General features: G+C 41.7%; 1 protein-coding gene and 1 non-coding gene across 9 annotated transcripts in view; one reads left to right on the top strand and one right to left on the bottom strand.

The window, feature by feature from the left end:
• SCUBE1 (signal peptide, CUB domain and EGF like domain containing 1) overlaps positions 1-27,014 on the top strand; it is a 365,618-nt gene that overhangs the window by 182,626 nt on the left and 155,978 nt on the right. For 4 of the 8 annotated variants that reach the window (XM_090043750.1, XM_090043747.1, XM_090043743.1 and 1 more), the window contains exons 6-8: positions 2,584-2,700; positions 5,470-5,559; positions 26,242-26,358. In XM_090043750.1, coding sequence (XP_089899876.1) covers positions 2,584-2,700; positions 5,470-5,559; positions 26,242-26,358 — 324 coding nt within the window. The remainder of the gene's footprint in view (positions 1-2,583; positions 2,701-5,469; positions 5,560-26,241; positions 26,359-27,014) is intronic. The other 4 variants (XM_090043746.1, XM_090043744.1, XM_090043749.1 and 1 more) reach the window with 2 other exon arrangements.
• Positions 63-132, bottom strand: LOC149866476 (small nucleolar RNA SNORD36). Its single transcript, XR_016442180.1, has one exon. It is a non-coding gene; the product is annotated as a small nucleolar RNA SNORD36 (small nucleolar RNA).

Here is a 27,014-nt window from a genome sequence, read left to right as displayed (position 1 = left end):
TTGTTTTAAAAAATTAGGGTCAGATGTTCAAAAGCACTAAATGTTGACCTAACTTTGTTCCCATTGAAGTCAGTGATAAAACTCTTGTTCACCTCAGTTCAAACTCAGTTAAAGCAATACTAAGCATTGCAAAACAATTCTTTTGTCATCGTTTTATGGCTATTAGACTGTATGGCATGTGGGCATTTTGCTGTGCAGGGGAATGGGAAAATTGGCATCTAATCCTTGATGATTTATTATAAAAGGCACCACTCTAGAAGAGCCTGCAGTGTAGACATGGCCTTAGTACCATGGCCTATCTCATAATGACAACCCTAAATGCAGCTGACTATAGAAGCAGTTTGAATTTACTATGCAGCCAACCGAGAAAGCAGCATGCTGGGTCAAGACTTTCTTCTCTGTTCCAATAGCTCTCAGAACATTTGCAAGAGAGTCTGTGCTGTAGCCCATGGAGCCTACTCCAATTACAACATGACTCAAAGAGGGAGAGGCACAAAACCAGAAGACAATGAAAAGCAATTACAAATGAAAAAGGAGCAGTGAGAACAGAAACAAATGGGGACAGGCTGTGCACATAATTAATTTTTCAGTTAAAGTGAGTTTAAAATTTTGTTTCATCAAAACAAAATGAAAGATAGTTTTGTATTGAGGGAACATTCCATCTGTTATAAAACAGAATTCTTTACTTGGGGCACTTTTCAGAAGGGAAACAAAAGGCAAAATTCACAAAACAGCAACTCAATGATACAACAATTCAATGATTATACAGCAATTCAGTGATTAAACTACTCTGCCAAGACGTAAGAGACTCAGGTGCCAGGTTTCAGGGGATTTGAATTCATATCACCCACCATCCAGGAGCATTCCAGAACAACAAGTCTGTATGGGTATTCTGGAGTGGCGTTATTTCAGTTCCTCATGTTGATGCCATTCCACTTTAGTAAATAATTAACAATCACAGGATCAGGAACTGGAAACCAGCTGTTCTCCACATGGTTAGAGAGTCATTCTCTCTTTCTCTGAATATCATATAGATATTTGATACAAAGTGGTGTAACTCCAATCCAGTGGATTAAAAGAGCTTCCACCTAGCTTCCACCTACCCAGTAGCTGCGTGGTTAAGATACTCACCTGGGAGATAAGAAACCCTGATTCAAATTCCTGCCCTCCATCATGGAGAATGGATTTGACCTTGCATCTCCTGCCAGTCTGGTAAGTGTCCTAACCACTCCAATCACCAAGCAAATATAGGATATCCTGGCTAGATATTGTTCAACTTAACTGGTCAAAGAGAATGAGGGAGAGAGAGAAATGCTCTTTATCTCAAGTCCCTTCTCCAAAAAAATTCTGGTATACTTTATTTTTAGAGGCAATAGTTAAAGAGTAGTCATTGACATCAATGGGACCTGCAGAGTACTCAGCCTGCCTTTAAATTGTTCTTTTGAAAATCTCAGCCATACCAAATCTTGAAACTTTTATACGTGGATATTTTATAAATTCTCTAACTAACCAGGGATCAAAGTGAACGAAGATCTAACAAAAATCAGCAAGCTTCCTCTGATGAATGGGATCCAATATTTAAACCATATTTAAAAACCTCAAAACCTCCTTATTGATATAAAAGAATAATAGGAGAGTCTATAGGCCTGCACAAAGATCCTGATTATCTCCTGAGTTGACACTTATGTTATGTAGATATTTGTACATATGTGGATGACAGCAAAATGAGTATAAAGGCCTGTCACAGCAAGACTTTTTCCTCTTGCATGTATTTGCACAGCTGTAAATGTACACACTGCATAAAAAGAGTGATAAATAAAAACCAATGTATACCTATTTAATATTTGAGAAATGCCATTTCCTAAGAGTTAGAAATGAGAACCAAGATATGACCTTAATTCTTTTATATTATATTAAATTCTGCTTGGCTGGAGAAATGTAATTTTTTTTTCAGAAAAGTTAAAGTTTACAAATAATTTAACAAAATACAGATATAAGTGAATGTGTCATTTTCATGAGTTCCTTCCTAACCAAAGGCCAGACAAAGTGATGGTAAGGGTTTTTCTTTAAGAAAAGAAAAGAAAAAAAGTGACTCATATTTTGGGGCAGGAGGGGAGTTTAAATATTCTTCTATTCTAGGAGGACATGGGTGTTTGAAATACTAGATTTCAAGATGTGTATGTTTTGCTCTGGCAGTCTGGTTCTCTGCCTCCTCTAATTATAGAATGAAGGCAGAGGAAAATGCCGTTTATAGATTGGAAATTATATGTCTGTATTAGCAGACTTAATATCTCTGTCATCCACAAGACTTATGAGGCACATCATTTTAGAGGGAGAGGATGTTAAGTGATTGTGCAAAAAGGACTAATGAAAATTGACCAAAGAAAAAGGGTCACTGGATGATCTGAAGACCTTAGGACCATAACGTCCAAATAAAGAACAGAGAATGCAAAAATGTTATGCTGCCTATATCTTGGTTTGTAACTGATCTAAATGTTTTCTAAAAATGCCCTAAAACTAATTGGTTTCATTATCATTTTATTTATGTATACATATATACACATTTATTTGGGGCATAACTAGTAACCTGTAACTATGGGAATGGAGGCTGCCAACACACCTGTGATGACACAGATACTGGTCCTGTGTGTGGTTGTCATCAGAAGTATGCCCTGCACTCAGACGGTCGAACGTGCATTGGTAAGTAGTGCTCAAAAGCATGCTTCATTCTATATTCCTAATAGAATGAGTGTGTGGGTCTGTGTGTGCATCTCCCAGCAGAGTAGAACTATTGTTGAGAGTGTTCAATAGTTGTTTTTGACACAGCAGCAAAGGTCAGACTTTACAAAGACCACTGATGGAGAAGCACTTATGCATGTTTTATTTCAGTGTTTGTCAATTAACTACCCCTTTGTTATTCTCTTTTTATAAATCTTGTAACTTTTTCAAATTGAAAACACAATGGATGAACTCTTTTTCTCTTTACTCATGTGAGTAGTGCCCCAGAACTACTTGCATAAGTAAAGTGAACAGGATTTGATCATGATTTTCTTAGCATCAGAGAGAACTTTTTAGCTATAAGTTTACTTCCCAGCTTTTAAATAGGAATGAAAATAATATTGATTGTGAATAAACTTCTGGTAAGAGAGTGAGTTGGAAAAAGGTCTTACAGGAAATAAAGCACCATGGATGATGTCATGCAAATATTTCACTATTTGTCTGCAGACCCTTCCTCATCCGACCCCCAGTTTTGTTTAACAAAAAGAAGCTTTTTGCCATCGGCACAAGTGAACTCATTTCTGCTCTCAAAATCACAGCCTAAAATGACATGATTTTCATCATCATGGTAATGACTATGTGTGTTTCAATGGTTTATGGTATATGAGAAACAAAAAAGCTTAAAATTAGACTCAAGTTCCTAATTTTCTCTTTCCCTTCTCTGTATTAGACAAATTATAAAGCCTAATACAAAACATCCACTGAGCACAATGGGAAATTTTCAGTTAACTTTACTGAGCTTTGGATCAAGCACATGGGCCTTGATCCACAATAGGGATCTGTGCCAGTAGACTCTGCCACTTTGCTGACATAGACTCCACTGATCTGAGATGCATCTAACCAGACAAATCATCTGATAGGAATGAGGCTGTGGTGTTCCTAACAGCAAAGCTAATCAGGATACAGTGCTTCCTGTGCTTCGTTGTAGATACTACCTATTCATGGACTCACAGGATCTATGAGTACTTTTTAATTAAACATAGTGATCTCAGTGTCTTGCAACTCTTTCATGGAAGGAGCTCTTCCTAGTGACATGAGTTGTGTACTTGAACGATATATAGCACTGAGGGCCCCACTGTTCACATATATTCTTAGGTAGATGATTTCTATTGGCCAGCACATAGAGATTATTCAGAAGGGTGAATATACTGCCCTTTGGGGTTCTTTGGTTTTTTTTACTTTTTTTTCCCATTTTTGTAACATAATAAATACAACACCATATTACATTCTTTAGTCCTATTATATAAGTCACATATTACTGCTTGTGTTGATTTTCTTCCCTCTGATTAGTTCTCTTTTAGAATACTTTTTTCATTTATTTTTATTTATTTTTACATTTTTATTCCTGCTTTCTGGTGATGGTTCCTGATTGCCTGTCTTGTCTGATAACTGATGTTCATTAATTATTTACAGAACAATAAAACACCTCAAACAAAAGCCTCTATTGCAGCCTGATCCCATCTAGAACTTGTTTAAAAACTTCTTGTTACAACTCAACCATGTAGTGTTACCACCAATAAAACTTACCAGCCGCCTCCTCCTCTTCATTTCAATGATTCCACTGTTTGCTGTCTTCAGTGGTGTATATGTTCTGGGCATCACTGCAAGAATGCAAACTTCTGCAATGTCAGATAAATCCTTTTTGACCCATTGTCTAACATATTTTGTCTTTGTTTGCCTGATTTATCCTTTTACATTTTTTGTTTGCTGCATGTAGAAGTTCCCACTTGCATTTTGTTTTGTTTTGTTTTTTAAATAAAGCACCTTCTTTCCTGTACGTATCATTTGATTTACCCCACTGCTGCTTCTCCATTCTTTTCTGTAAAGGAAACTTTCGTTTTTATTTCATTTACTGATCACTTCTTCCCACCCTTGTGACTGTTTCTATGTATTTCTAATGAAGCATAACTCCACTAAAGTCCTTGTTATACTGGATTGACACATGTACATATGGGATATCAGAAACTACCTGTACATTGACTTTGCTGACATCTTGCTTACTGCATGCTTATGAAATGACCTAATCCTATTCTTGCAACATCTCTTCTAGCATTGAATGTTTAGCTAGTAGTGTTTCATAGACAAGCAGGCAACCAGCACTGCCCAAATTGATCTTTTTGTGTTTGTTTGATTTGTTGTATGGTTTTTTTGTTTTTGTTTCTTGTTTATTTAATTTGCATGTGTTTTGTTTGGTTTTTATACGCTGTGTCTATGTGTAGAAGACTATGGCACACCCATGCCCATCCATCACCGGATTCTTTTAGCTCTATCTGTTTCTATTCTGTGCCTGCCTCCTTCAGATCCTGGTGCCAGTGTCAGCCTGAATCACTTTACAGATGTCTTAAATAGTTTGTTTAACTATTGCCTTTGTATTTTAATTCCTGTCATTAACACTGGTGTGGGACATTCACATTCATTGTCTTGTACTCTAGTCAGACACCTGCTTTATGTATGTTTTCTTGTCAATTATCTCAAAGTTGATCATTCCTCTTCCTTTTCCTCCTCCCCCAAAATGTCCTTTAATTTTTTTCTGGGGTTTCAAATGGAATTAACTCTCTAATGGGGATTTAGTGCTTTCATGGCTTGCTTCTTGGCTTTGGCTGTGCCATGCCAAGAAACTGTCTTAGGCACTGGAAAATTGGGCTTGTGATTAACCAACTGCTCCATGTTTGTCCCTTACTTGTGTTTTAGAGAAGGATGAGGCTGCAATTGAGAGTTCTGAGTACAATGCCACGTCAGTAGCTGATGTGGACAAGCGGGTGAAACGGCGGCTACTTATGGGTAACACTTTTCTTCCACTTCCTTTGTTGTGCTCTCACTTTTGTCTGTATGTGTGTGGGGGGTTCCTTTTTTAATTTTTCTTCAATTGATTAATTTATTTCATCTATGGTATGAGGTCACCATTTTTTTAAGTTTTCATCTTCTGTCGCACAACTTCATATCTAGTTTTTAAAACTTTTTTTCCTAACACTGCAGCTTTAATGTTCAATTTCTTCTGCATAGAAAGATACTTTTACCATTAATCTCACTTACATTTTGCAAACTACTACTTACATGAGGTTTGTGTGCAATTGTATGTGTTGCTCTAGGGTTCACATAAAATCTCATGCGTCAGACCTGCCTTTTGGTTTAAAAGTGGATGACAATGTTATAGTACAATGCTCTTTTACGTGTTATATGAATTCATGTATTTATTTAGTCAAGTTTTTTCAGTACGTTTGTTTGAAATATAAATGTTATTACTAGGAATTAATTTATGTTCCTAACATTAATATGTAGTAACCACTGAAAGATTTTTCTCTAGGAATTAGCGAGCTTCGGTATGATCATCTCTCAAGCCTAAAGCATGGTTTGTTTCTCAGCATTATACATTAAATTGTGGAAGAAGAACTGATAGGATGAAGAAATACAGTGAAAAATTAAGATACTTCTTTAGCTTCTATTGTTCACCCACTGTTCAACTTCCAAATGCATTGTCTTGTTCTTGATACACATATGGCCATTACTGATTATCTTTCTGCAAATAAGATGGAAGCTTCTATTTTTGGTGGTTATAATAAATTGTGATATGTGGATAAGCAATCCCTTTGCTTTATTAAATGAGTTAGCACAGCTGGATCTCTACTATGTTTCTATTCATATGACAAATGCCTAAACTGTACTAGTATTTTAGAGACATCTAGTCAATTTGCCAGTAAGCTTCAAGCAGAAGGGCTACACAAGAGTGTAAGTGTTATTAGTATTCTGAAAATACTAAATTGACATCCTTTGAGTTTGGAGTTCTATATCCACAGGAGAGAGAAAGTATTTGAAAGGCAGTTCCCTGTCACATATGATCCCAGTGCTAATGGGTGGTCAGCCCTATCTATGAGTCTCAGCTTTGATCGTGAGAGACTACACTTAGAAGATAGTGTGTCTAGCTCCTCTGCCAATTACATAAAGACATTTCAGGTAGAATAGGGACTAGGGCTGTGTGAAGCTTTGGTAGCTGATTCAATTCAGAAGTGATTTGGCCCGATTCAGCAGCCAAATCAAGGAATCTGAACTGAATTGGGAGACCCATTAAAAGGTCCTGTGGCAGGGCACTGTTGGTGCCTGCCACTTTAAGGGCTGGAGCAGGCAGCAACCAAATGCTTGAGTATGGTGGCCATTTTGAGACCCAGGATATATATAGGGTGAAGCAGCAGTTTGCTGCTGGCAGCCATGAGAGAGACATCAGCTGGCAGAGCTGAGGTTCAGGAACAGCTTGGGGGTTTATGGACTGGGGCTCCTAATTCTGGACATGACCTAAAACTGTACTCTGCCATGGATGGGTGGCCTGGTGGGGCTCCTGGTGGTGTGGGAGCCCCCAGGAAATGCCAGTTCAGTTATCACCCTGGTAAAAGGTGGGTCAGGGTGCCTTAATAACCCCAGCTTCCACAACCAGGTACTTAACCCAGTAGTAGGGCCCAAGAAAGCAGACCCATGGAAGAGGGTGTGGACTAGTTGCTCAGAAGCCTGGCTTGAGGCACCCTTGACTGGTCAGTGCTGAGGCCAGGATCAGAGGGGTCAAAATGGCCAGAAACCCACAGTGAGGGATGCCCAGAGCTGAGAGTCTGCAGTTCCAACTGGCCTTAGAGGTGAGGCCAAGTCCTGTGTGGCCAAAGGTCCTGGGGGGGACACACCCAAGAGGGGGAAGAGTGCAGGGAGCTAGGCAGCCCAGAATGAGGGTGGAATAGGCTGCCTGATTAGGAGAGATCTAATTGGGGTCTAGACCAGAGTGTTATGGGCCCCAGTGTGGGGCTGGAGATGTCAAGAGCTTAGATGTCATTTTGGAGGCGTGGGCTATGGTCTAAGGGAGGTTCTGAGCTGCAGAAAGCACCCCTGGCATTGGGGCAGGAAATGTGCAGCCTCCTGCCTATGTATCATCGAGGTGTGGCAGGAAAGAGAGGCAGATGGTTAACTCAGAAACATGTGGGTGGGCCAAGTTCTAACTGGCCCAGGGACAGCCCCCCAATACAGGTCTGAATCAAATCAGAAACCTCCGAATCGATTTGGAAAAGATTCGGCTCTGATTCAGAGATTTGGCCATAGACTAAACAGGCAGCAGTCCTCACCACGCTGGACACAGCTGCCTCCAGCTGGTAAGTCTGTTGTGGTGGGCAGAGGAGGGAGAGAAGAGGTGCGGAGGGGGCAGATGAACACCCCCACAGGGAGGGAGGGATTGGGGCTGGGGCTGGGGCTGGGGCTGCAGCTGGGGCAAACTGCCTAGCCAGGGCTGGTGGGTGCGGGACTTGGAGAGGGGGACTCCCATCACTGCGCACCACCGTATACCACCAATCCAGGAGGGCATGCGAGTGGGCATGTGTCCCTGGATCTGCGTGGGGTGGTTTGGGCCGGGCTGCACTCCAGGAGGCTAGCCCCAGTTGCTTACTGATGGGCTGCACTCTATGGGTAGGGCAGGGCCAGGGTTGCACTCTGGGTGGCAAGTCCCCATTGCCAAGATGCACTCTGTGGGCTGGGCGAAGTCACGGCTGTGCTCCGGGAGGCTAACCCCAGCCACCCGCCACCAGGCTGCACTCCACAGGACAGGTGTAGCCAGGGCTGAGCCCCAGCTGCAACTGCAGTCTGGAGCACAGTCCTGGCTCCACCCATCCTGCAGAGCACAGTGGAGCAGGGGTTATGGAGGGGCTGCAGCCACCCTAAAATCCCCCATAGCCCCTGCCACCAGCCCCTCCCATAGCCTCTCCCTGATCTGGGTGCAAGCACCTGCTGCTATGCCCTGCTGCTGCTCACCCAACTAGGGTGAAGCCATGGCTATTCCGGGAGGTGCAGAGAGGCTGGGTGAGTGGTGGGAGGGCATAGCCCCCACTCCCAGTGCCTTTTGCCACCCTTCCAGAGCACAGCCCAGCCCAGCTCAGCCCACCTCGTGCAGATCCAGGGACACACACCCACTCCCTTGCCCTTCTGGACCAGTGATGCATGGTGATGTGCAGTGGTGGGATGTCCCCTCCCCGAGTCCTGCGCTCCCCCACCCCAGCTAGGCAGCTTGTCCCAGCCCCAGCCCCAACCCCAATCTCTCCTTTGCTGTGGGGGTGCTGATCTGCCCCCCCCCGCCCCTTCCCTGCCCACTCTGCCCACTACAACAGACTTACCAACTGGAGGCAGCTAAGTCCAGCATGGTGAGGACTGCTGCCTATTTAATCTATGGCCAAATCTCTGAATCAACACCATCTCTTCAGATCTGAATCGGCCAAATCGAATCAGGACAGTTAATCAAATCACTGTCCCTCCAAATCAGCTGAATCCGAAAATGAATTGGATACTTGCTTCTTCACACAGACCTAATAGGGACAGAACTCCAGTCTCTAATCTAACAGCTAATGTTCATCCCTTTACCAGACTATCTTTCAGCAAAACCATCCCAACTTAGGTATGTCTGTAACCTAGACCAGTGCTATCTACCTTCAGGTCACCCTCCAAGTCTACCCCCATTGTATGTGCAGCCCAGCTCCCCCCTCTCCCACCCCTGCCACACAAGCAGCCACCCTCAGGCCCTTCCCAGCCATGCATATTACACAAGCAGCCCACCTGCATCATGGGCAGCCTGGCTGCATCCTTTGCTATACATGCACTACCTGTAGCCCAACACCCTCCCCCACTTTGTGCACAGCATGGGCAGATTGCCCCTTTCCTGCTGTGTTGCTCTTGCCCCAGAAGTAGAGACAAGGGCCAGAAGCCAGAAGATGGAGGGGGAGCCTGGAGACTCCAGCTGCCATAGCCATGAGGGCAGTGGGCAGTTAGGACCAGGCAGGAGCTCACAAGCTGCATGTCAAACCCTCAAAGGCCCCATGCAGCCAGCAGCCTGCCAGTTGGACAGCCCTGGCCTAGATTAACACAGTGTGGGTGCATCTACATGTGCTATTAGAGTGCAGACATAAACTCTGGTACAGTTCATACCTGAGTCAGCTGCTTCTGGGCACAGTATTTACATGTGTGCTTGGAACCACAGCAGTCTGAGCCAGTGGGGAGCAGCCCTGGACTGGCAGAGGGCAGTACTATCCTATGGCTTCTTGTTATTTGCAGGCTTTTCATTATTGTAATCTAGAAAGAGACCTCTTTGGTCCCCACTCGAGATCTCATCTCCCTGGGTCACAGATTTCTTATTATTAGGGGCATAAACCTACTGCTTGATTCTAGGGAGAAGATGCTTCACAATATTATCTAGGATTGTCTACTAAATTAGGACTTTCCACTTATAATAGCCCTTCATCTCAATGAAGTTCACTCAGCACCCTTCTATAACAGAATCCTACCAGTGCTCCAAGGAGCCTCCGGATGACCATGGTCCTCTCATCACTAGGGTTCAAAATGTCATGGTTTCTAGTTTCTAGATCACCAAATATCTCTCCTTGGTCTATGAAAAACCTATCCAAAGTCAAACCTGTTGTATCCTACTTATAAAGATTTATGATAAATGCTAATCTTTAGTGCAAGGCATGCCCATAACGAAGAGGTTGGGTTTTCAACACTTCCTGTCTCAGATATTCTTCTAAGAGATCCTGATAAAGTTTTAATTTTCAGATAGCAACAACCCCTCTCTAGCCACATTATAAAGGGGTATCTAGGCACTATATATAACTCTATTGGCACATCTACACATGCATTTAAGTATGACTAAATTTAATGCACATTAAGCTAATGCGCATTAAGCAATTTTTGGCAGATGTCTACATGTGCAGGGACATGGCACTAAAGTTAATGCCAAGTCCCTGCAGCCCTCCCATTTGCCCCTAGTAGCTAGGAAGACCTAGCATTAAAGTTAGTGCCGGATCATGTTTACACATATGTTAATGTGCTTTAACTAATCATGCCTAAATTTGATACCTGCATTTGCAAGTATCAAATTTAGGCATGATTAGCCTAATTTCACCAATTTTTAAGGCACATTAAGGGCATGCACGTGTAGACATGCTTCCATAATGTGCATTAAATTAAGCTAATTCATATTAACATGTCTCGTGTAGACACACCCATAGAGTGGTACTCTTTCTTTGACTCTAAAGAACATGAATCCTATACATCTAAAGACTTCATCCTACTATCTGTCAACTGCTTACCTTACATTTCACTGACTCTGTTGCTCCGAACTCAGTGATATCCAGTCTTGGAAAATTAAATCTTTTTTCCTTGAATAATTACACCCTTAATTATATGTTCACCTCCCCCTATATCATGTGCATCTTCCAGAAAGTTTGAAGGGTTCAAGGTAAAGTTGTCTCCTTTGTGCTGCAGAGCTGTAAGCCCTGTCCCAGCCTAGCAGTCTTTGGCCATGATGTCCCTGATTCTGACTAGAGCTATTTAGAAATTTTGTGTTGAAAATACTGTGGAAACCTGCTAAATTGTTGATTGGAATCATCCACAGAGAGACAGGGTCATCAAAGAATAGTGAGTAGGCTAATGGCTAAGACATTCATCTAGGTAGTGGAAGACCCAAGTTCAAGTCTCCTTTTCTAATGAGTTACTTCCTGCTCACCAGGTGAATCTCTAATCACTTGGTTTTAGAGTCACTGTCCAATTAAAGCAATTCTAGTTTGTAAAAATAATTAAATATGTACTGGCCCAAAGAAGAGGACTACGTTTTCAGTCTGGTTGTTGAGGCATTCATCTAGCTGTAGAAAATTCAGGTTTTAATTTCAGAGGAACTTGAACCTGAGTATCCCACAGACAAAGGGAATGCTGTAAAAATCAAGTGAATGAATAATGAATGAACTGTGTGTTATTTCCCGTAAAGAAGCTTTCTTTTCCTCAAGCCTTGGTTGACAAGAAAGTCGCTGAACTCCTCTAGAATCCCTCCCAGTTACTACCATCACTTCACTTTTCCATATGAAATCAGGTGACCCAGTACCAACCTCCCCAATCATTACCTATGTTCTACATCATCTAGTAAATTTATATAAGTTCTCCCTTTGTAAAGTTTGACATTCTCTTAAATTGTAATAAAGAAGACCAAAAGGTTCTTTTATGCCACTCATTCAGGTGGATTAGGATTAAATTAAATATTAACAAAACCCCTGTGATACACTTTATCATATCTTTAGCACTCCCTGAGCACATAAATGGGACTTTGTACGATGAAACATGCAAGGCTAAACATTTTCACACAGTAATATAAAATGGCTACAGGAACCTCACCTCACTGTCAAATGAATAATTTTCTTGCCATCCTGAAATTGCAGCAAAGTACTAACTGAAAAAGCAAGGGTAAAAGAGCAAAGATTATTAGTATTTAATAATTGTTGTCCTTGTTCTACAAGTTTTCCTTCCTATATGACATTATTATGTTTCCTGTGTATGAAGTTCATTTAGTTTCTTCTTGCTCCTGTTCGCTCATGTAGCTGTGTGTTAGTATTTTTCCTTCACCATGCTATTATTCTGATTGCTGCTTCCTTGCAGTTTCAGAATTTCCATGAAAATGGAATAGTTCTATCATAACTGAAAATGTGTAGTCTTTCACAATTCAATTTGACAAAAACAGCTAGTCTGAGCAGTCCCTCCATAGTGAAGAGAAATGTGATTATGATTCTTCATAGGGCCTGGTCAATAGCCACTGGTTTGTAAATTGAGGGAGGGGGGTGTTAGAGAAGATCAGTTCAGTGGTAATAATAGTAAGGATGTCAGACCTTCTTATTCCTAGCAAAACAGATAAATACTGCCCACTGCATGCAAGTAGCAGAATAACAGGTTACCAGAACTCCCTCGCCTAATATCTCTTCAGGCCATGGCATATTCTGTCTATTCTGGAGTAGCAGGACAGTAGTGATATGCCGTGTATACTGCACATGTACAGCCAAGATGATTTTCTCATTGCATTCTATCAGTTCTACCCAAGCCAGGGATCACAGATTCTAAATTAGCATGCAGCTCATGAATCAAGCTCTTTGAGATGTACTAGGTCTTTTTCTTTCCTTTTCACCTAGGGACACCCTTGTTTTTCCTTCTTTCCTTCTCTGCCATGTATTTTCTTAGCAATCTGGTATGGTCAGAAACAGTGATCATATTACAGAAGCAGTGGCAATAAGTGAAGGCCCTGTCTCTCTGTCCCATTCTGCATGTCTCCCCCTATCTAAATACAAATACATTTTGGATGTCAGGAATGGCTTCTTTCGGGGTGGGAGGAAGGTTCCACCTAATTTTAAGTCGAGTTAAGTTCTTACCTCAGCTGAATTTCAGGCTTCTTGGAGACCCCCCAAGTATGACATATGTTTATATTATTGCTACAGTTTAAAGGTTTGACACCCATCTTAAGTAGTCTTTGTTAGCTAAATGTGGTCAGAGTACTGATGTACATGCATTGTGATTGGGGGGAAGGGGTGGTGGAAAAACTCTTACCCAGGGTAAAACATCCCAGAGTAAGAGAGAGACCTATATAAATGCAAGAGTGCATCTACTCAAAGGCCCTGTGTACGGTGTCATTGCTAGTAGGGCTGTGCAAAGCTTTGGTCCCTGATTCAATTCGGTGGAGATTCAGCCTGATTCAGTGGCTGAATCTCTGAATCCAAATCGAATCAGAGTACCCTTTAATCTCTCTGAATCAAATCAGAACCCTCTGAATCAATTTGGAGAGATTCGAAAATGTTAGGAGATTTGGACATAGAGACAGCTTTAAATGTTTTTTCTACATAGGTAGCAGGGGCTTGTGAATGCTGTAATGCTCAGGCACATGGAATGTCCCACAGAAGCATGCGCGGCTCCCCAGTGCACATGACAGCAGACCCAGAAGTGCTTCTGGTCCACTTCTAGGTCCTCCTGGGAGCACACTGGGGGGGCCCACTGCACCCCCCGGCTCAGTGACTGGTGCCTCCTGGGTCTGGGAAGGCACTTGGGTTCCCCCCGTGGCTGATTGTTGAGCTGGGGAGGCATGGGGGGCCCCCCAGTGCTCTCCCCAGCTGACCCAGAAGTGAACTGGAACTACTTCTGGTCCACCAAGCACTTAGAGGGCCCCCAGCACTCCTGTGGGACGCTCCATGTGCCCCAGCATCACAGCGATCACAAGCCATGCCTGCTACTTCAAGGTATGTAGAAAAAAACTTCTAATGCTGCGTCTATGTCCAAACTGTTGATTCTCTAAATCAGCATCTAATCTTCAGATTCAGTGGAATCAAATCAGGGACAGTGATCTGAATCAACAGATCAAATCAGTCCCTGATTCAGGCCAAATTTGAAATGAATAGGGCCCGCTTTGCACACCCCTAATTGCTAACAGTGGGGGAGGCAGGGTTTGTTTGGCACTAAGCATAGGTAGCAGCAGTGCCACAGCAGACTCAGTGGACCTAGTGACATGACAGTATGACTCTTGTTTGACTTTTGGCTTTGGTTTAGGATCAAAACAGATGTTTTTGTTGACTATAAAAAGGTGTATCCAATTTGACCCCACCTTACATTTCTGCCTCTGTTAGCAATAACAACGTTTGAGACGGCCTTTTTTCTCTATGCCCTTAAGTTTCATAAACTCATTTTTAGCCACCGAAAACAGGGACCAATAGCACTGAACTGAGCAAGGCATGCTGCTGGCTGGTACACTGCCTGTGTCCCATGCCTAATTGTTCCAGTACTCCAATACTCCATTATCAGCTATGTAACTGTCATTCTTTCCTTTGAAAGACTACCCATTAGGATGAATATTTAGGAGGAGAAGGATTAAAATAAAGAAAACCCATTGTCACTTGTAAACTAGCCATACTTTGATTTCACACATTAGCCTTCTATAGCAAATATTCCATTTTAAATTTTTGTCTTGGAAACCTGTTGTAGTTTTTTAAGTTGCATGTGGCTTAATTCCAAAAACACTTTTTTAATCCAAATTACCAGTGCCAACACAATGGGGTTTAGGTGCTACAATAGTACAGATAAGGAAACTTTTAGGAATTCTTAAAATTACCCCATTCAACAGGATTTGGCAAAATTTATGTTAAAAAGTTCATTTTTCTTGTCACAAAACGCCACCTCACATAGCGCTCTTTAAATTTAAATTATATTTAAATAATGCCTCTTTTTTTGTAGAAAATCATTCTTAATTTCAAATGTTACCCACTGACATACACCATTCCCAGACCACAACTGCAGTTCTGCTTATTGGCCCAGGGCAAGGTACTTTTGTGTCATATAAATCTACTGAGAATAAAGGCAGGGAGTAAAGAATATAACAAGGAAGGAGGAGGCAATTATGTGACAACCATTAAGTGCCATGTACATATATTACCATTGCATTTCTCTGCCTACTTTTGTTTAAACTGCTCATGCATTTGGCTCATGTCAGATAGCTTTAATTTTCTCTCACTTGGGAATAATTTTTCTCATAAACACACCATCATTTTGATCTCCATTTTACACAGGATATGGTACAGACATTTCATTTAAGAGCAAATGCTTATTTTAATATGACTAGTAATATGACAGTATGCAGGCTGTACTTCTGTACCTTTAATTTATTAAGCATAAGAAGACAATCCTTTTCACCACAAAGTTTTGTTTCAAAAGAAGTATTTCAGAAATCTTGTACAAAATTGAGGCCAAGTAGAGCATGACACAGGATTGGAATCAGAATACTGTTAGCCAAATTTTGGACTTTCCAACAGCTCTTTTGTAGTGCTGGAACAGTGCCATTTATGGGTGTCCTAAATGAACAGTTAAGGATTTCCTCTGACATAAGAAAGTCTTCAGGTGGCTTTATTTCAGGCCTTCTTGGCTGTCCCAGTCTGGGGCAAGTTTTGTGGGGAAAGCTGGAGTGCACTGTTAGCATGATGACACTTTGGCAGTGGCTATCTCCTGGTAGAAAGTCCCCTAAAATGTCAGCTTGCTCCAACTTGCACTGAAGTCTCTGTCAGGCAAACCAGTCAAGTATGGAAACTGGCCAAGATCTACCTTTGCTTACCTCTCTCAGTAGCAGTGAGTTGTTCTTTGGTACAGGTGTGTATATAGTCTTGTACATTTTCACACATGTACACACACACACAAGCCTAAGTAGTTTCATTGTTCCTAACTAGTTTTGAGAAATTTAGGGAAAAAAACATTTTTTCTAAGGGAGTCCTATTCCTCAGTGTTAGCAAACATAAGAGTAGTCTATTCAATTTTGGACTTTCCTATAGCTGTCTTTAATAAACATTTATGTAAAAACTGTATTTGTAGAGAAAAGCTACAGATATTAGTTATGCCTAAAAGACAAGCTTTCCTCAAGCTCAAAAAATATTAAAGCAATCAACATTTCTTACTTGTAGAGGTGCCTCCTCTTTGCGGCGTGGACAAATGGCCTATATTTCTCACCAAACTCATACAAGGCAGTTTCTGTGGACAGCCCTCTTCAGGATGTGGGTAGGCAAGCTGTCTCCTTTGTTGACCAGTTCACCAACCTCTATCTGGCCAGTTCCCATAAGCAAAAATTCCAACAGAGTGATTCCCTCTGGACTCTCTAAAATTTAAGGGCATGGTTTGCACCATTAAAGCTTATGGGAGGATCAACTATAGAACCTATCCTCTAAAATGTTGCAGAATGTGTTTACTCTTGTTCTAGAAGTTTCCAGCTGTCTTACAGAAGGTAACAGAGAAGTATAAACCAGCTGCAGAATTCCACGTATTTGTTTAAGAGTCCTCTGAAATTACATATCCTTTGAAATTCTATAGGATTTTAAGAATAATTTCTATTATACCCTGCATCTTTTTTACCTAATTGCTATTCCTTTAATCCTCATTAAATTCTTTAGAACTTTAGAGTTGGTTTGCACTCCCTTGAGCTTCATATTACAGATCCTTCCCTCAAAACCAGACACTAATTATAGCCAAAGTGAGAAAATATAGCATTGACTATATCCTTTGCATTACAAAGATCTCTCACATGAATTCAATATTGTTTGTTTCAGGTGATGTCTTTATAGGACAGAAGCAGCTGCCAGCCTTTAGAAATGTGATCAATTACATCACACTCAAGACTCCTCAAGTATCATTTTGCAAAACTGCATATACCCAGGACTACTCCTGTCATGTCCATACATTACTTCTTTCACTATAAACACATATAAATTACTATAAACACTTTATCCACTGCACAAAGTCTTGAAACACAATAAAACCATTGACAACATTTGTAATAAGGACTTTGGGGGTAATGAGGGAAAATGACAAGATTGTACCATTAGAGGTTTACTTTTACTAGCTAGCTGTCCTTTTTTTCCCCATTAAATATTTACATGATGGAAATGCCTATATATGTGATATATATACATATGTATATACAGGTAAATTAAAACATAATACAGAACAGCTCTTCAAAGTATTCGCACTGGCTAAGAATGACTTTGAGGCATACACATGCTAGAAAGTCACCCTTGCAGAATCATTATTGGTATTTCTGCTTTGTAACAAGCATTAGGTATTTTTTATCTAGATAGGGAGCACTTCAGGTGCATTATGAGGCTACTTATTTGAAAGCAGTTGGGGTATATTTAAAAAAAAAAAAGACACATGAATTCAGCTGAAGGTTTCCAGCACAAAAGGCCTTTCTATATAGTACAAGTGACAAAGGTCAGTGAAAGGAGAATTTTCTTCTCTTAGTCCTGCTATAATAGCTGCCAGTATACCTGAAAACAATCTGATGGCCATACTGTTCTCAACTGAACTTGGTGCTGAAGTATTCCATTTCTTTGTTCTAGCTTCTTTTAACTGCTCTTCATTGCACTGTCACAACCCATTTTTAATACATGATTATACAGCCAATACCCTGAAAAGTGACAGCACAAATTGGTTTCATCTGTGATGACATGCTTTGGAACACAGTCCTTTATAGACAATTCTTCAGGGTCCACTGAGTGACGGTCCATTCTTAAAGGCAAGGGCTAAACTCATCCCTAAATTAATTTCATTAACTTCAATAATGAAGTTACTGAAACATTACAATACATTAACTTCAGTTACAGACTGTGTACAGACATTCAGTTTCTCCTGGGGAGACTTGCTGTTCTCCCAGTAGAAATCATGAGTTCTCTCAGTTGGCTGCTTCAAGAGAATAATAACCCAGGAAAAAACAGAGTTAAATGGCTTCTAGGAGAGTTTCTCCTAGAAATGAGAACTTATATGCATGTATCTTCTGAGAGAAGCTGTAGCACAGTCTTTCAAAATCTAAGTGTGCTTTGCTCCCAGCCCCCTCCCAGTGGTCACATTACACATGCAAATTATGTGGGATCAGTTTACTCTAGAGTAAATTACTCTAAACTGATCCAGGCAGGGGTCTAGACATAAAGGGTCCCAGAAGCATATTTGCTGCTTATGGCACCAGCTCCCTGCAGCAGCTATGGGGAGCTCTAGGCTCCCCCTGCATGTTAGCCCAGGGGCTGGCAGAAAGCATGGGGCCAGAAGACAGCTTTCTTCTGGAAGGGGCTGGGACATTGTTCCCTGCCCTGGGAGGCTGTTTGCTACTAGGGCAGGCTCCAGCACTGGATCCATGACAGGAACAATGTCCCCCTGCTCCAGCAGGAGGGAGCTCCTGGCCCCAGCTCCCCAGTCAGGGACAGGGGACTCAGAAAGAGCTGTGGGGGGGGGGGGCGGGGGCAGGTCCACCCCTGCAGCTCTTTCCAAGTCCCACACCTTGATCATCCAATCAAGGCACAGAGCCAGGACAGTTCCCAAACCCTGCTCCGCAATTGTGGGATGGGGGGGTGGAGAGCCTGCTCACTTCCCAGCTCTGCAGTGGCAGAGCTGGGCAGGGAAAAGGCTCTCCAGGCCCCAGCAGCAGGGAGCTCCCAGCCCCAGGTCCATGACTGAGGAACAGGGGCTGGGAGATCTTCATCTCCCAGCACCGGCTCTGTGGTTGCAGGACATAAGCTTGGAGATCCTTCTCTCCCACTGCCAGCTTCATGACCACAGAGCTGACACTGGAAGAGAAGGATCTCACAGCCCCAGCCCTGCAACCATGGAGCTGGCACTGGGAGATAATGATCTTTCAGCTTAGGTCCCACAACCAAAGAAAGGATCTCCCAGCACCAGCCCCACAATTGTGGAGCTGGAGCTGGTGCTGGGGGATAAGGATCTCCCAGCCTGGGTCCCACCACCATGGGACTTGGGCTGGGAGATAAGGATCTCCCAGCTCTAGCCCCATGATTATAGTGTGGAGGCTGGGAGCTCCCTGCTGCCCGGGCAGGAGGATGTTGTCCCTGGGCCCCAGCAGTAGGGAGCTTCCAGGGGCAAGGAGGAATCCCCTGCCCCCTGCTGCCCAGCTGAGTGGGAGTACACTTGTTCCTGGTCAGGGTCTACGCATGTGCTACTGTGCAGTTACTAATCTTGAGTAAATTTGCTACTTGCATTTGCAGGTAGCAAATTTACTTGCAATTAGAGCCAATTACTGTGCAGTAAAGCATATCATGTAGACATGCCCTGTGTGTCACTCTACCTGGACTCTACTGCTACACCCAGGCAGGGAGACCCTTCCCAATCCCCTCATTGTGCTGCAGAGAGACGTAACTTACAAGGCAGTCTGAGTCTGCCAATCAGGGGTACCCTGTGCAGCCCTGTCATCTGTTGCCAGGCAGACTGGGACCCTGCAGAGCAGGCACAGATGTGTGCACAGGAGTCCACCGGCTGCACAGTGGCTCAGCAATGAAACATTTGTCCAAGAGTCTCTGGATAAGTTTTTCTACCAAGTAAATGAACCCAGGAGAATTCTCCCAGATCATTTGAACATGTGTACACAGGCATAGAAAGGATTAATTTTATCCAGAGAATTCACAGTTACGACAAGTTGTCAAGGATTGCCCATGGGATCTCATTACTGATTCATTTGAAAAATGAGAAAATCCCTATAAATTGGGACCTTACTAAATCGCGGCAGAAGTACACTGCACAATGGCTCCTTTAATCTTGCTCTTTTTGCTGTGTGACCCTCCTGCTGCTGATTGGCCAAGGGGCCCTAGTGGGACTGCCACTTGCTGCTGATCAGTTGGGAGGCAAAAAAGACCATTTTAAATATGCTGTGGTTTTTGCCTCCTACCACTGATTGGCCAAGGGGCCCCCACAACACCCCACTGATTGGCCATGCAGGTGGCAAAAAGAGAAAAATTAAAGAAGCTGCTGCTCAGCGCACTTCTGCTATGATTTACCTAGGTCTCTACCTGTAAATCAAACATCATGAAGTATGTAAGTACCATTTTGATGCAAAATGCTGAAATCATTGGAAATGTAAACTAGAGATGAATTTGGCCCAATCTTTTAAATCTCAAATTCTACAGAAATTAGCCATCAAATCATGTGTGATGTTTATGTAGATAGAAAATAAATGTATCACAGTGTTTAAAAAAAGGAACAAGGGAGAAGGTCTTCTGGTTCTATTCATAGCTCTATTTTTACTATTTGACTTTGGGCTTATTCTTTCTGGCTTGGGTTTTCAGGGAGTTATAAATCCAACTCTCATTGATTTTTATATGAATTGGACATCTAACTGTCTAAGGCACCTTTGAAATTTTCACTCTGTGGGCTTTTCTACTTTGCAAATTAGGCTTCTAAAAGGAAGCTACCTTCTACTTAATCACAGAGCAACTATATAGTTGCAGTTCCTCAGTAGAGGGTGTTTGTCCACATGCTGTTAATTTGAAATAGGCTTACTGTGCATTAAGAATACTGTACAGTAAGCCTACCTAGGAGATGTCTACATGTGCTCCCACTTGGGAGCAGATTTGCTCCCTCCCTGCTCTGCCTTCCTGCAGCAGCCAGGGGGAGTTCCATCTGGTCCCCATGTGCATAGGGCCAGGATCACAGGGCTTGTCTCCATGCAGATAGGGATAGGAGAGCTCTACTGCCTGCATACATGGGGGAGCAGGGGGTACAGCTGCTGCTACAGAGCTCTCCTGCCCCATGCACATGGGAACAAGCCTTGTGCCTAGCAGGGCTTCCCTGCACAGCCCAGAGCTGGCCAGGAACTGTCCCACTTCTGGGCTGGGCTGGACAGGGAAGCAGGGAGCTCCCAAGTCCTGGCACTTTTCAGCTCCCAGCTCCTAGGGGCAGCTGAATAGTGCCAGAACTGGGGGAGTTCCCGATCCCCTTTGGCCCCCTAGTGTAGGAGCTGACCAGGAGGAAATTTTGCCCCCGGCCAGCTTCTAGACATGCAGTACTGTGCAGCTACTTTGCTACCTGTATTTATTGGCAGTAACTAACTGCACAGTAGGGGTGGCCCAAATCAGGAGCAGTGATTTGATTCTTTGATTCAGATCACTGTTCCTGATTCAATTTGGCCAAATCCAAATCTGAAGATTTGATGCTGATTCAGAGAATCAGTGATTCAGACATAGAAACAGCATTAAAAGTTTTTTCTGCATACCTTGAGGTAGCAAGTTCAGCTTGTGAATGCTACAATGCTGGGGCACATGGAGCATTCCACAGGAGGAGGGACGGAGGCCCTTCGTGTGCTCGGCAGAGAACCCAGAAATGGACCAGAAGTACTTCCAGTCCATTTTCAGGTCTGCTAGGGAGCATGCTGGGTGGCCCCCCTGAGCCTCCTTGGTTCAGCAATCAGCCGCATGGAGACTCCAGGTGCCCCCCCAGACCCAGGAGGTGCCAGTCACTGAGCCTTGTGGGTGCAGGGGGGCCCCCAGCATACTCCCCAGAAGTGGGCTGGAAGTGCTTCTGTCCACTTCCAGATATGCTGCCAAACGTGCTGGGGACTCCCCCACACTCCTGTGACATGTTCCATGCACCCCAGCATCGCAGCATTCATGAGCCCATGCTACCTAGAACTATGTAGAAAAACGCTGTATCTGTGTCTGAATCTCCAAATCTTTCCAAACCTCTCCACATCAATTCAAAGGGTTCCAATTTGATGTGAAGAGATTAAAGGATCCTCTGATTTGATTCAGATTCAGAGATTCAGCCACCAACTTGAGCCGAATCTCCGCCGAATCGAATCAGGAACTGAAGCTTCGCACAGCCCTACTGCACAGTAGACTAATTTACTTTGCAGTAAATGTGTGCATATGTAGATGGTGACACTTTACTGCACAGTAGATTAGTCTATTGTACAGTAAAGCATCTCATCTAGACACACTGACAGTCAGTCATTGTGGAGGTTTTTGTTTGAAGCTCTACAAACTCTCAATTAACCTGGCTCCCCTAGCTTGTGATCTGGTTTCTGATGGGGATAAACCTGATGTTCTAGAATCTGGGCAGCCCACAACCTAAGGTTTTGATCCCTCTGCAATTTAGTTCACTTCAGGCAAGGACCTTGATATTTATGTTATAGTTGTTATCAGTCCCTCTCAGTTAAAGGAGATGCCTGTTCTTAACTCTACAGAAGTTTTCCTATTTCTTAGGAGAATTCTTACATGGGAGAATTTTCAATAAACACCCCCAACAGCAAGCGTAGCTAGAAAACAAACAAGGCACCAGCTGCAGGTGCTGACTTGGAGGAAACATAAGTTTGGCAGCTGCTACTGCTGCCATTGCCAGCCCAGCTGCTGCCACTGCCCAGGGCATAAAAACTGCTAGTTACAGTCCTGCACCATAGGTCTGCCTCTTTTGAAGAATTAAGAAGGCAATAGTTTTCCAAGTCCAAAGCTAGCTCACACTAGCATATCCTGAGATTTCACCTAAAACTATGTTTGTAAAAGGCACAATCTCCTCTGATTCTAGCTTAAATTGGCCATTTTGGTTATGTTGGGCCTCTCAGCTACCCCTGCATTAACTTAATATGTTTATAACTCCCCAAATAACATCTTGCAGACTGTTTGTGGACTGGTAAGGAACATGGACCAGCTTTGTCTTTTCTAGAGGAAACTTTTACTATTTAGGACCCATGTATTATTTCTTAACATAACTGGAGGTGTGGTTCTTACAGCAATCATTGGAATATTTTTACATAGGGTAGAGACACAGTGTGTAATGGTTTGCCTTTTTCTATTGTCTACCTTCTAAAGATTCTTAAAATCAATATCTTCCCTGAGTTTTGCTTAAGAAAAGACTATATTATTTTCCCAAAGTGCCATAAATAAATATTTGCCCTCATAATATGCTGTCATAACACCCATATATGTTGTTCTCCATGGGGGAGTAGTTCTGAGTTTTTCTGGGGGCAGGCAATAAAGGATTTATGCAGAAGTTCTATCTTCACCTTAGAAAAAAGAGGTCCTCATGATTTGCATCATAATTTTTCCAGGAGTAGATTACGCAAATGCTTCCTAATTTGGGTGTTCCCTAGAAGTCCTCACTTAAATGGGTGCAAGGCTCGTGCCCTCCCTTCTTGGCAGTATAAAAGGCACAACAGCAAAACATAAGCAAATAAACTTTGAAAAAGTTGACAGCAGTGGCTATGGTGAGGTAATCAAAAGCAGGGACAACGGCAGCTGTAAATGCTGATATGCTCAACCCCTCCCAGCCTGCAAACTTCTACCAATGGCTAAGATGTAAGGTTCTACCCCAGATTCTAAACTACTCACTGCACCTTCCTACAGACTATAAAAGGCAGGTTTGGGACCAAGGATTTTAGCTCTGCCCTTTATCTGGATTGAACATTGGTTCAAACTGATTTAGCATCCTCAGCTTTGAAAGTGTTGGGGTCAGGTGTCAGCAATCATGTGATCCATTTGTGGTGAGTTTAAAAGTTCAGTATGATCTTAAATAGTTCTATTCCATACAGCTTTTAATGTCCCCACCTACTCCCTCCCTACTTTGCACAATGGCCTTAAGGTACCTAATTTGTTCTCACGCTATGTATTTGGAAGAATCTCCTGTTATCTATGTTGTCGTAGGTATTGTCACCACCTCCATTCTTATCCTGAGTTTTCAAAACTTTGTTAAAGTTTGCTATTTATGAAAACTGGGCTCACCATAGAAGCTGAAGGGTATTGTCTTCTTGCTTTATTTTACTCCATCTCTGACAATAAGAAAAGCTTGCTTGATTTGTTCTATTTATACATTGAAATAACTCTTGTTCACTGACTGACCCTTATACCCTATAGATCCAGTCATCCATGCCATGGAGGAAAAAAATCTTTGTTGTGCCTATTCATTTTCATTGGCTGTCATCCAGAAAGCAGAAATATTACTGCTTAAATAATGTTCATCTGTTGCTGAAGAACTGCAATAAAGGGCTCTTCAAGCATCATAGTTAATCTTTTAACATAAGATTTACAATTCATTGCAATGCCATGCCAAATGTATCTTTAGTATGTTTTCATGTTTTTTAACATTAACTATTTGCCCCTGACAAATCATTCTGCCTTTAAATTGCTAGTTAATGCAATACACTGGCTAAAATGAGGTAAAAAATTTAAATTACCCAATCTCTCCCCCCACCTCGCAGCCACCCCCCACTCATAATTAAAGTTATTTGATAGTTGGTCCTCTGAAAGGACACATAAGGTGAGCAGTTACACACATAAGAAAATCTTCTAGTCAAATAGAAAAATGATCACCAGAACCTGTATTACCTAAACCATTAGGGATGTAACCTTCAGATCTTTGTTCACATACGTAATCTTTACTCATGCAAAAAGTCATCTTGGTTTTTAATTACCTGTAGGTGAGAATTAGTCTGACTGATACGAAATGGTAGCATCAAAGTTTTTGCTTAAAGTTAAGTCTGTTCATCAAATGTGCTCTTTCTAGCTATTACTTTTGGCAGTATTCATATAGATGAATTACACATACATCATGTATATGCATATGTGTGTGTGTGTGTGTGTATAAATATGCAAATATTTAAGTGTATGTGCATAAATATAAGTATGCATGTATATATAATGTAACATTTGTATGTATTGTGATTTAATAAATTCACAATTGTTTGTGATTTTATAAATTCTATTCTGTTCTATTAATGCATACTTCCCTATTCTCCATCCCCTGGCTTTCTCTATGTACATAAGTGCCAGAAGCACATTCTAAAACTGTATATAGGTTTGTGCCAATAAAGTTTAAAAGAAATTCTTCAGGTCTTGAAGCCATGGTGTTCCTCTGGGGCCAATGAAGGAAAGAAGTGACTGACTACCTCCAAAGGAAAAAAATGAGCCCTGAATGCTTATCAGTTTAGAGATAAAATGTGTTATAGTTCATGTAATATTTTGATAAACATACTGGGCTAAGAATATTGAGCACTAGTCAGTCCTATTTGTTATTGCCAGGCCCTAACTGCGAAGTCCAGTTGTAATGCACACTGAATGTGCAGCAAAAGGAACCTGTAAATTGAAACAAGCACTAACAATTCTTCTTTAGGAAAAGTCATGAGGAAGTGAAATGGGAAGAACAATGCAAATCTTACTATTTTATGTTTCATATGAACCTTGCTGGAGAAACTGAGAAAGAGATTATTAAGAGGTCTGTGGACTATTTCCTAGGGATTTTAAAGTAGCTGTAGACAGAATAACCAGTTATCTATGATCCACATGGTTGGTGGTTACCTCTGTCTGCAACAAATAGCTTTCAGATATATGTTGGTCTGAACAATGTGTTTAAAATTGGCATCCATAGATCCACTTTATTCTGTGGATCAAAGGAAAGTTAATTGTTTTTCTTCCCTTTTATCTGTTTCAAGAATGTGTGTGGGGTTTTTTGTATGTATATAAAAATATAATAGCAATTGGTATTACTTTTTTAATGAAGTTGGAAGGAGTTTTGTTGGGGTTTTTTTCTTTTGGTTGATTATGATCTTTTTGTTTTGTTTAGTGTTGTTCTGTTTTGTTTTAAGGACTGGTACCTAAAAGTCATTGCCTACTAATGTAAAAGCAAAAAAAGTATTGCAGCTTTGTATTGCCTCTGTTTGCCCAGTCACCATTCTACATGATACAAGCACTGGGAAATTTCAATGACACAGCTTGCAATGGGTTCAGTGACCTCAATTATGCCCTCCCACCCACTCCAAACTCCTTTCAATTTGCAAAAAGCTTTAAGTGGACAAAACCCAGATGCCTTTTGCTTGTAGTTCAGTAAGAACAGATTGAGCATGTAGATTCTTGTCAAAGTGATGTATGTAGTTCATTTTCCATTAACTCTTTCATAACTAAGGATTTCATATGCTCATTTCCAAGTTGAGTATACTTAGTTTTCCATTGCTTTAAAAAGTTCATTAGAACATCAGAAACAGTTTTTTTAACAAACCTTAAAACTTGGCTAGAAGTTACCTGATCTAAAACAGAGAGAGACCTTGGTTCTATTTTAAAAGACAACTACTTAGTTTTGTTTTTAAACCTGGTCTTTTCATATTTAATAATTCATCCTTTTGTGTTCAAGAATCACTGACCAAATATAATTGATATAGACTTCCTCTTTGAACAGAGTGTAAGAGGATAGATTATGAAAGCTTATCAGTTAAAGAAGGACATAGCCCCTGATGAGCATAAGAGCTTTGCTTATGTAATTTTGTATTGTTGTACAAAACAGTTGATGTACCCCCACCCCAAAAGTTGTGTTACACTCTCTTTCTCCCTCTCTCTGCCTTTCTCTTTCATTCTCCAGAAACGTGTGCTGTCAATAATGGAGGTTGTGACCGTACTTGCAAGGATACAGCGACAGGGGTACGTTGCAGTTGTCCAGTTGGATTTACCTTGCAGCCTGATGGAAAAACATGCAAAGGTCAGCTTCTGTTTGCTTTACAATGTATCATTTGCCTTCAGCAGTTTCAGTATTAGATGTAAATATTCAATACATAATCCATAAACAGAGTTAGAGCAACTTACTGGGGCATAGAGATTAAAATTGAAAGTGTTAGCTTTCTATTTCACCAGCAGTAATGAGTCATCATCCATTTAAATCATTTTTATTTTTAAGAAAGTAGATTCTTCAAAATGTCCAGCAATTTCAGGAACCCAGCTAAGGGCACCATAAAGAGCCTTGGTTTTCAGTGACTACTTTCAGAAAATTAGGCTTCTTTAAGAAAGCTGAAATTTTCTGCCCAGTTAGTGAGGCTCTCAAATCTGCTAGTCCTAGAAATCTTGACCAGAACATTTACAGAGACACACACACACAATCAACACATTATCACTTCCAAAAACAATAAATGAGGGAGAAGGATTTAGAATAAATAAATAAAATAAAACGTACTGACAGCTTCTGTGTATAGCAGTACAGTAAAAAAATTCATGAACAGACCAATTCATTGCACCCCTCCCCTTCAAAAAAGGTATAGTGGCCAATTACAATAAAAAATTGCATTGTACTAAGATACTGAGCTACATTCTGTAAGTATTATGCAGCTTTAATTGCTCTATTGGGAGTTTCACCAAAACAAA

Source organism: Crocodylus siamensis, chromosome 4 (assembly GCF_052110815.1).
Source record: "Crocodylus siamensis isolate JL-2025a chromosome 4, ASM5211081v1, whole genome shotgun sequence".
Classification (NCBI taxonomy): domain Eukaryota; kingdom Metazoa; phylum Chordata; order Crocodylia; family Crocodylidae; genus Crocodylus; species Crocodylus siamensis.
The sequence above is the reverse complement of the archived record's forward strand: the minus strand, read 5'-3'. Positions and strand labels throughout refer to the sequence as shown.